The 11,317-nt window shown below is 45.1% G+C and overlaps 1 protein-coding gene across 1 annotated transcript; it reads left to right on the top strand.

The window, feature by feature from the left end:
- Window positions 1-312: 312 nt before the first annotated feature.
- On the top strand, window positions 313-10,731 carry MTNR1A (melatonin receptor 1A). The gene is made up of 2 exons (XM_069493505.1): window positions 313-505; window positions 9,863-10,731. Exons 1-2 carry the CDS (start codon window positions 313-315, stop codon window positions 10,729-10,731), a joined length of 1,062 nt encoding a protein of 353 aa, XP_069349606.1.
- The last annotated feature ends 586 nt before the right edge of the window (window positions 10,732-11,317 follow it).

Below are 11,317 nucleotides of genomic sequence, written 5' to 3'. Positions count from 1 at the left end.
GGCTCCCGCACCGGGGCGCTGTTGGCACGCGGTGCGAGGTTCGGGTCGCGAGCCCGGGAGCCCAAGTTGCCTCGCGGCGGACACCAGGTGTCACCTGGCCGTGGCTGCCCAGCGCAGAGAGGGCGTCGGGCCGCGGGGAGGTGGCAGAGTGGGCGGGACAGCTGCGACGGGGCACGCGGGATGGGAGGAAGGCGCGGGGCGCCCCGCGGGGAGCCTTGAACAGCAGGGGGGTGGGTTGCGCTGTGCATGGGCAAAGGGGACGCAGAGGGCGCGGCAGGGCGTGGAGGGCGCAGGGGCCCGGGCCGCGCCACCATGAAGGGCAACGGCAGCGCGCTGCTCAACGCCTCCCAGCAGGCGCCCGGCGGCGGGGACGGCGCGCGGCCGCGCCCCTCCTGGCTGGCCTCCACGCTCGCCTTCATCCTCATCTTCACCATCGTGGTGGACATCCTGGGCAACCTCCTGGTCATCCTGTCCGTGTATCGGAACAAGAAGCTCAGGAACGCAGGTAGGGGATCTGAGACATCTGTCCCTGTCCCTTTTCCCAGCACCTTTCGGGACCAGCGCCCTCGGTTCTCAAGGGCCTTCGCTGAACAAAGTTTCCTTCTTTTTCTTAAAAACTGGGGGCTCGGGAGACATTTTCCCTGTTAGAGAGTACTTTTCCTTTAGGCTGCCCTTCGTATAATGCCTTTCATAGGACAATGGGGAGTCTCGGTCCCCAAGAGTTGGACACTTTGCCGGAGTTCTCTTCGCTCTCGGGGAGCGCCCCGCTGTCTGGGGTTGCGTGTCTGCGGGTTTTAGATCGAGGGGCACAGGTTGCAGAAAGTTCCTCAAGAATCACTTTCAAATCAGACCAACGAGTCTACCAATTGCTTGGTTTTATGCGTGATTTAGTTTTCCCAACTTTATTAAAATAGGAGAAAACATAAGTGGGCAAAATAATAGAGCATCTGTTTTAGTTTTGTTTGGAGTTGTTTTCATACGATTGAAGAACTAGAGGCTCCTTAACGTGCTTTGGAAAGCCACTGGTGCTCCTCCTAGCAAACAGGTTTACGTTTTAAAAACAGAAGTTGTTGTAATAAAGAGTGCATTGACACATCAGGTACAACTAAAGATAATTTTGTGCCTGAGTTAAACTTGCTCTTTCCTCGAGCAGTGAATTATTGAAGCTGGTTTGTCCACAGGACACTGGATATTCTGGTCTCTAAATGATTAGATCTTTGGTTCTGTGAACATTCTACTTCTTTATTTGGAGGCAAACTTTTGGGAGAAGGTGTGGGGAAGGAACCATGCACTTAAATATTTGCCCAAATCAATATTTTTGTTCTAACCAGCTGGTTGATAAAAACTGTAATTTTGCTTAGCTCCTTTTGGGGAGAATACTCCCCCTTTTTTTTTTTTCTGTTGCTTTCTATGATGCTTGCACAGTGCATAGTTTAAGAATTAGTTAATAAGCACTTGATGATATGAATTCAATTTGAGTTAGTAAATTGAATAAGCTCGCTTCGTAGGTGATTGACTTAAGCTAGACGAATTCTGCCTTCAGAAAGAGGCTCATTCCCTCCTAGCTATAAAAGTAGCTTTCTATGGACCAAACACTGTTCTGAGCATTGGGTTAACTGACATTGCCGGAGTCAGCCCTGTAGTGGGGTACCATTGTTACCCACTTTACAGAGGAGGAACTGATGCGGGTTGGTCCCACAGGCTATAAGTGTGAGCAGGTTTCATCCACAGAACTTCTTTCCGGAGCTCCACCTGCTTCCTTGCCATCAACTGCAAGCACTTAGGAAGTTTGTATCCTACAGAACCTTTCATTTAAAAAGTGTTTCCGTGCCTGGACAATTCTGCTTCTTCTGTTACATGAAAAGGAGCTTATGAAAAGCACTCCTCACACTTTACTTTGTATTTTGTTTATTTTCTAAAGCAACTTTTTAAGAGGATGATCTATAAAATACTACATTCCTGTTGCCAACTTGGAGACCCTTAGCTTTAATCTATGAAGCTTTTGAACTTTCATATTTTTATAATTGGAACTTTGTATTCAGAGGTGCTGCTGTTGGAATTCAGACCATCTGAGGCTTTCTAGAATGGATGGTAATTTGAAACAGTGATAGTAATAGCCGATTGAAATCCTAGTTTGGGGATGCTTCTTACAAGTTTGATGAGTGTTCCGTCCTTCCATTTCAGTTAAATTAATGTTGTTAGCTTTAAGGATGAAAAGGAATAAAAGAGAGTGGAAGAAATAAGAACGCTACGGCATCTAAGCTTTGAGCTAGTATTTTCTTTTGGAAATTGGTTATTATAGCAGTTATTTTTCCTTGTCTTCTCCCCTCAATGGAATGTGTTGCATTTGACATCCAGGGAAGAAATTAAAACTGTTTAACAACCTGCATGACAGGAACTCTGGCCAATCTGAGCAGACACAGACTCCAGACAGCCACTAGAACTTAGGTGCCTGAAGAATGTTTGCTCCACTCCTGTCTAAAATTTGATGCTTCCATATTATTTCTTCTGAGTAAATTTCATAGCATAATGGGATGATTCCTGCAGTGGACCACTAGGGTTATATCCTTGCTATCCACCTTCTGATTTGAGAAATCAATCAAGTTACCAAACCTCATTTTCCACATTTGTCAAATGTAAATAATATCTAATCTTTTAGCCTCACATGATTGTTGCAATTACCTAGTGAAATGATGCATATGAAAATACTTTGAAAAGGATAAAACAAGTAATGTTATATCTTTGGTTTTTTCTGGGTACACCTAACAAGGGTGTGTTCAGTGTGTTAAAAATCACTGAGCTGTAGACTTAGGATTCATGCACTTTTCCATATGTACATTTTACTTAAATAAAACTTACCAAAAAGAAGTATAAAGCAATAATACCATAATATTTTGCCTATTCAAAATTCAATTATCTGGCAATCTAACCTAGGTAGAATATAGCCAATAAATGGAAATTAGCAAAAATGACAAGCTATCACCACAAATTTGTTCTAAGAGTTTCACAAAACTGTGATGCTAGTGTCTAGATACCCGCAGATTATAAGCAGGGAATGAGGAAAAAGATCGACACATTTAAAGAAACAGCACATAATAGCAAGCAGCATGGGTTGAAATAGACTCATTAAGAGCAGGTCTGAAAAACTGAACAAGCACAACCTTTTGTGGGCACATTGTGAAGAAGCAAATGACCCTGCTGCCATTAACTGCTCCTGAAAGCAGCACAGTACAATAATGTGCTTATTAATTAGGCCTTGCTCCATCAGGGAAAGGTCCGATCATGGACAGTATCATGTGTACCCTAGGCTCACCAGCTGGTGCTGAAACGGAACCTTCAAAGGCTATTCCCCCGATCTGCCAGGCCAGCTGTTTTAAGATGAGAAACATGGTAAGTCCAGTGAATTCCCAGAACATGACCCCGTGGTTATACTTCATTTGCTGGGAGGTGAATTCCCCAGGCAGAGGCAGTGCCATGAGGAGTACCGTGGTGTTGGACAAGGTGTCCTGTAGGTCCACAGATGTTAGGTTGGTGGAAGAATTAAGGGTCTTTAAAGGTAGGAAGGGCAAAACCATATCCAGAGTGTGCTTCTGTTCCAGTCAGAATGAAGCACTGCCCCTTTCAGTGGTGGAAGTGGTTCTATTAATACCTAACCCGTCTCCCTCCTGCGTCTGGCTGATTTTCCGGGGGAACTGTGCTGTGTCAGTGTTGATCTCCAATCTTGGCAGCTGTGCGTGCAGCAGTGCAGTGGTGGCCGTAGCCACATCAGTTTTCATGAGTAGTAATCCACGTTGCTGAGCCCTCAAATAACTTCCATCATTGCTGCCGTGACAACCTTGTGAGCCAATTGGTCAAGGACAGTGGTGGCTGAGGACAGATGAACTGATGTCCACAGGTCATATCAGGATACAAATATCTTCACACCCAGTGCCCACTCTGAGAGGCCTGTGTGCCTGCGTCTTCTCCAGAGCCCCGTGTCACCAGTTTTCTCATTGCGTTTCTTCCAAGTCTTTGGTTGTACCATTAGCCACTGCCACGGGTTAGTGCAGATCTGTACCTGCAGCCACCTCTCCCTCCAGGGAAAATGAGCAACCAGTTGGAAGTTCTGCTTGGAAGCCCTGCTCAAAGTTCTGTTCACTGGGAGGGCTTCCCTTCACCTTGTCCTTCAGGGTCACTCTGGGGTGGGTCTGTCATGCCACAGCTCTCCAATTTCAGGAAGTCTTGGTAGTTCATGAAGAGCCTTCTGTAAGCCAGGCAAGAAGTTGTTTCTTCCCCTTTCAGCTGGTCAAAGGGAACTTGCCCTGGGGCCATAGGAGTGAGCTAAGAAAATGCCGACAATGTGGCAGCAATGTGGCCACGGGCCTCTGTGCTACCTGCTCACGCATCCTTGTGCCTTCAGGCCTGCTCCAGCCAGGTCTTATATCCACTACTTCTGTTTGAGGCCATGCACGCCCAACTTTAGGACTGGGTGGGTCAGACAACACCGAGTCCAGGAGGAAGCTTTCAGATCACACGGTCACTTGGTGCACGATGGTCAAGCGTTCAGAGGCTTCTAAGGCTGAGTAGCAAGTCCCAAACTGTTTCTTAGCAAGTGCATACTTAGTGCAGAGGATGGCACAGGTTTACTGCAAAATCCTAAGGTCCTGTGTTACGAGTCACCTGTGTGTGCTCGCTAACAGCGCCTCACAGCCTCCCGATCTGCCACAGTCAGCCTTCTGTGACCACGAGTGCCACATCCATGGATTCACCCAACCATGGATGGAAGCTGTGATATTCGAGGGACAAGGCACCTGCAGACACAGAGGGCCGACTTTTAGTATCCACGGGTTCTGCAGCCCACTGTGGGACTTGAGCATCTGTGGATTGTGGCATCCACAGGGCTCCTGGAACCAACCCCTGCCAGTACCCAGGGACAACTGTACAAATAGTTCAAGCACCACTGGTGTCTTAGTCAGTTCCTGCTGCTATCACAATATACCTTAGACTGGCATTTTGAATTATAAATAATAGAAATTTATTTCTCATGGTTCTGGAGGCTGAGAAGCCTGAGATTGAGGCACTGGAAGATTTGGTGTCTGGTGAGGGCTGCTCTCTGCTTCCAGGACGGTGCCTTCTTGCTGCGTCCTCCAGAGAAGACGACTGCTGTGTCCTCCTGTGCTGGGAGGACAGACAGGGTGAAGGGATGGACAGCTCACTTTCATCTCTTTTATAAGGTCACTAATCCCATCCATGAAGGTCCTGCCTTCAAGACTCAATTACTTCCTAAAGGCCCTACCTCTTAACACTAAAACATTGGTGGTTCAGTGTCAACATAAAAATTTCGGGGGAGACACAATTAGACCATAGCCATTGGATCAGATGGATCGAGTGGCTCAGCAGCCTTCAGGGCCTTTACTTGTTCTGGGCACCACTCAACACAGACAGCTTTTGGTTTACTCAGTAAATAGGTTGGTGTAGCATGTCAAAATGAGGTGTATTTTGGTTTTTTTCTTAGTGGTAGGAGAAGCGATGCAGCAAGTTGTCTTCACCTTGGAAGGTGGGTACAGGTGATCGTTTAAGTAACTCTTTTGCCAGTGTGTGCCATGAACTACCAGTCCCCTTTGCTACTGGAAATAGGGTTTTAATGCATTAAATCTAGTCCTAGGACAGAACCAATTGCAGGTAACCAGGAACCAATGCAGAGAAACCATCCTAACGGTTCTTCTTGGTCCACTTCCAGTACCAAGCTCTGCATCAGTCAGGGTTCAATCAACCCAAGAGGCATAATTGCTAGAGCCATTGTGGGAGCTGATGAAATAGTGTATTTGAGGCTGTTGCTTCTGTGCCTGGTGCTGGACCCTGAAGTCCACGGAGAAGGCAATTGAGAAGGAAAGATGGATGTCAGGAGGGGACGCAGGGGAGGCTAGAATTTGAGCCTGGGGGGATGACCCAGACTCGCCTCAGTGAGTCACCTCTCACTTCCTCCCAGCCAGGGAGAGTTCAGCAGGAGCTGGAGAAGCTGTGGGCACCCTGCCCGCCACCACTGCACACCAGCAGGTGAGACCCAACTTGCCCAAAGTTGCAGGGGTGCCTGGTGCTTGACACAGACCTGGGTACAGAGAGGACATGGCTGCTGCTGCACTGCCATCTCTGAAATTTCATGCTGGCTGTCTCTTGCGGGGACCCTAACCTGGAGCTCTGAAAGGAAATGTCTTTACAGCTTAACGAAGTTGACACAGTATAAATCCCCCGTGTATGTTTATTAATTCTCTGCCAGGTGCTGATCAAGATGGGGGTGGGGTGGGGTAGGGAGGAGATATCTAAGACAGGCACTGCCCTCGCCGAGTTACTGGCTTGGGCTGTGCAAGGTGGTTAGAAGTAGAGAAATAACTGCGACAAACAGAAAAACGGTGCCGCATTGCTGTGGCCCTTCCCAGGTGGAGATCACAGGACTAGTTCTGAGGGAGGCACTTTAGACAAGCCAACTTTTTAGTTGCCTCTTAACTTACTTTATTCATATCTATGTCACATTTCACTTCCAATTTAAAGTTTTATTCACAGGAACAAATATTTACTCTGCATCTTTTAGTTGGTGTCTTCAATAGCTGTGAGGCTATTAGCTGTTTCTTCTTCTGTTTATTGCAATTATTTCTCTACTTCTTACCACCTTGCACAGCCCAAGCCAGTAACTCGGTGAGGGCAGTGCCTGTCTTAGACATTTTCCCCCTACCCCACCCCACCACCGTCTTGCTAGTAGAGTGGCCTCTGAGTGTTCTCCTTCCTCCCGTCTACACTTTATAATTTCCTTGTTCTAATATGCTTTGTAGAATTATGCCTGAGAAGTCTCTAAGCCAGAGGGCCCAAATTCTGATCTTCCTATCTGTGTAGGAGCACATGACTTTTCTTAGGGAAGTAACACTGAGTGAAACTAACCAATCAGTGGCATTGCTACAGTCTTGATTCTTCCACTAACCAGTTTTATTACTTCATCCAAATCCATATATCTGTTTTCCTCATCTTTAAAAAGTGAGAATTATCCAGGGGAATCACTAACATACTTCTCAGTCTTCACATTGTGTGATCCTGGGATTCCTCCACAGTAAAGACTGGAACCAAAGCCACCAGAGAAGAACTTGTTAGCCCTTAGCAGACATTATTTTAAACTTCCAAATGCATTATCATGCTGGTTGCATAGAGTCTTGGATGTCTGTGAAAATGGATACATTGTTCATCTGGAGTTGCACAGAGCTGAGAATGGAATAGATGACCTTGTAATGTGTATAATTATGGTAAAGTTATTTAATTACTCCTATCAGGTGACGTTCATAAAAGAAATTGCTTTTTCCCTCCAGTTCCCCACAGCACACACATTCCACACACACACACACACACACACACACACACACGAGCACATGGGATGTAGCTCCCGGCTGCCTGATGGCCATGTCTGCACAGTCTGGGGCTTAATTTTTTTTCCTTCAAACGATTGTAAAACACAGGATTAATTCAAAGCAAATTAAACCACTGATTCAATTAGTGTGATCACTTGGACAGTAATGAAACATAATTACTATAAAATAAATGGAGCACAGGATTAAAGCCATGAAAGCAATTTATGACATCATTTGTGATTTTATTTTTTAGCTCTCCTGAAAATAAATCTATATTAGGACAGTTTGTCATCATGACAGTCTCGGTAAAAATGTACTGTTACAATGACAATTTAACTGGTAACTGAATTTAATATGCTATAGATGTTTTTAAAGTATTAAACATTTTGAGTGAAAATTTTATTAAAATATGCACACTTAGGAATTTAAGCGTTTCATTGGTATTGAAAGTGATCTGTGGGGGAAAAATCAATTTGCGTTATAACTTCAATTTGAACTAATAGAACCAATTATTAAAGAATTTGCTTTTATGAAAATTTATCTGAAATTCCTACCTAAATGGCATAAACTTTTACCTTTATTTCTTCACAACTGCTATTTTAACTTTTTTTTTTTTTTTTTTTTTGCAATAATTTTCTTGGGGGAAGTTCCAGTCGGAACTTCAAGGACATAGGTTATTTTATTTCAAATGTGGAGAGGTGACAATTACTTCATCAAGCATTTAAGCAAAAGTCACTGTCCCAGGAGCTCTTCAGGATGCAGAGATGACGGCAACACGCAGGGGGTGATAGTCTGAAATACAGGAAAACCAAGTTTACAGATGATAGGGCAGAAGGTGAAACCTGCCATCTCTCCAGCTGGACGCTCCTCCCTCCCTGCCTAGCCTGCTTCTTCCACATTTCTGCTTCTGTTCATACTCTTGTGCTTCTTACTCTATAGCAATCTTGTTTGTTTTCTGGTTTTTCCTGTCTGTTAATTCCTATTTCCTCAGCATCTAATATATGTATTTATTAAGTTTTTGTTGGATGGCATTTATTATAATTTAATCTAAATTAAAGGTAGTGCAAGTAAAGTAGTTTAGGAGCCTTTGAAGGAGGAAGCGCTTACATCTGGTTGGGCAAATAAGCAAAAGCTCTGGGCTTTTCTGTTGGAGATGGACTTGGGAAAGTGGGTACCATTTTAAGAGTTGAAGTGAGGAAGCTTTGGAGGCTGAAGGAACAGCAGGACACGAAGGCAGAAGAGTTCAAAAGAGTGTATTCGCAGAACATCTCATAAAATCTGACTAGGGTTTTTTTCCTATACTTTAAAAATATGTTGAGTAATTTTATTTCATTTTATTTTTTATTACCTTTTTTTTTTTTTTTTTTTTTTTAACAGAGACAAGGTCTCACTCTGTTGCCCTGGCTTGAGTGCAGTGGCACTGTCGGCTCGAACTCCTGGGCTCAAGCAATCCTCCTGCCTTAGCCTCCTGAGTACCTGAGACTACAGGCACATGCTACCATATCTGGCTAATTTTTCTTATTTTTTGTAGAGGTGGGGTCTTGCTTTGTTGCCCAGGCTGGTCTCAAACTCCTGGACTCAAGCAATCCTCCTGCCTCAACCTCTCAAAGTGCTGGGATTACAAGTGTGAGCCACCACACCCGGTCTATATTAATTTAGAAAACCATCATGTGCTCAAAATATTTCAAGTTTAATTTTTGTTCCCTAAGTTCTTCATAAAATCTAAGAGAATTTCTGCCTTTTCCTTTGGTTTGAGGTGAAAGAGTCACAGAACATGAACATTTTTACAGCATCAGACACTGTGCACAGTACTTGACATAGATCGCCTCATTTAATGCTCACCACAACCCTGCCCGGAAGATTATCCCATTTTACAGAAGAGGAAACCGAAGCTTGGCAAGGTGCAGTAACTCGCCCCCGTTAGCCAGCGAGTAAGGGGTGAAAGCCAGTGTTCTCATCCACACAGCTGATGGCACAGCCCTTTTCTTCTTAACTCCTGTGCTACGGACAAGGATCCACTGCTCTCCAAGAACAGAAGCCAGAGGCTTCTTTGAGAACTGTTGAAGAACTGGAGAGATGTGGGAGACCTGGAACTTAAGGAAGGTTTGGCTGACCTGAGAAATAATGTGACATGAGATTTCTCAGGTACTGCAGAAGGTTCCAGAACAAAAGACATAATACAAATATTCTGAACTCAGGATTTTTTCAAAGAAGAAATCAAATGGTTTGAAACACAACAGTTTTGAACTTGGAACATGTCCTGTTCTGGGGATGCAGAAATCTGTGGACAATGCGCTGCATTTGCGGAGGGCAGCAGGGGGCTTCCTGGCTGGTGAAAACAGCCTCCACCTCATTTATAACGTGGCGGTGGGTGTGATGTCGGGTCGTCGGAGCTGTGGAAACAGCTCTTTCTTTAATAACTGTGAAAGAAAGCCAGTACAGCCCATGCAGAACTGGCATTAACCCGTGCTTTATACGCCTTTCTCTTTCAGGAAACATCTTTGTGGTGAGCCTAGCGGTGGCAGACCTCGTGGTGGCCGTGTATCCGTACCCGTTGGTGCTGACGTCGATATTTAACAATGGGTGGAACCTGGGCTATCTGCACTGCCAAATTAGCGCTTTCCTGATGGGCTTGAGTGTCATCGGCTCCATCTTCAACATCACCGGGATCGCCGTTAACCGCTACTGCTACATCTGCCACAGTCTCAAGTACGACAGGCTGTACAGCAACAAGAACTCCGTCTGCTACGTGTTCCTCATCTGGGTGTTGACCTTCGTGGCCATAGTGCCCAACCTGCGCACCGGGACGCTCCGGTATGACCCGCGCATCTATTCCTGCACGTTCGCGCAGTCCGTGAGCTCCGCGTACACCATCGCTGTGGTGGTTTTCCACTTCATCATTCCCATGGTCATAGTCATCTTCTGTTACCTGAGAATATGGATCCTGGTTCTTCAGGTCAGACGGAGGGTGAAACCTGACAACAAACCCAAACTGAAACCACAGGACTTCAGGAACTTTGTCACCATGTTTGTGGTTTTCGTCCTTTTTGCCATTTGCTGGGCTCCTCTGAACTTCATTGGTCTGGCTGTGGCCTCGGACCCCGCCAGCATGGTACCCAGGATCCCGGAGTGGCTGTTCGTGGCCAGTTACTACATGGCGTATTTCAACAGCTGCCTCAACGCGATTATATACGGACTGCTGAACCAAAATTTCAGGAAGGAGTACAGGAGAATTATAGTCTCGCTGTGCACAGCCAGGATGTTCTTTGTGGATAGTTCTAATGACGTAGCAGATAGAATTAAATGCAAACCGTCTCCATTGATGACCAACAATAATCTAATAAAGGTGGACTCCGTTTAAAAAAGCAAAGCATGCCTGGCAAGATACACACACTGCTCAAGCTCTCACTCCTTTTCATGTTTGCCTTCCTGTTGATGGATGTCTAGGGAAACAGAGTGGTTGAAGAAACATTAAGCTCTTAAGTGGTTGCTTCCGCAGCATCTGAGCTTATGTGCTGTCACCTTTGTGACAGGTCTCTAATTCTACCTAAGACAAATACAGAATGGATATAGTTATATGTTCATTGAAGAACTGTTCAGGGACGGGGGGAGAAAGTAAAATGCTGAGTGCATTCAAGTGAAGAAAGGGTTCGCAAACATTTCTTTTACTGTGAGTGCCACGAAAGGGGTAATTGCTTCCCCCCCACCCCCTCACCAACTTCTTGAAGATTTCTAGTAGGAAAATGAATAGAACATTTTATTTATAAATGAACAAAATTTATTTATAAATGAGTAAACAGAACAAAAGGGGAAGTGGAATGAGTGACTCTTCTTACAGAGAGAAAGGCTGAAAATAAATCAGTAAATGGCTTGACAACAGCAATAACCACCACAACCCTCAGAAACTTTCAGCTATCACTGTTAGCACTGGGTGGCTATGGCCATGG

Source organism: Eulemur rufifrons, chromosome 18 (assembly GCF_041146395.1).
Source record: "Eulemur rufifrons isolate Redbay chromosome 18, OSU_ERuf_1, whole genome shotgun sequence".
In the NCBI taxonomy this organism is placed as follows: Eukaryota; Metazoa; Chordata; class Mammalia; order Primates; family Lemuridae; genus Eulemur; species Eulemur rufifrons.
The sequence above is the reverse complement of the archived record's forward strand: the minus strand, read 5'-3'. Positions and strand labels throughout refer to the sequence as shown.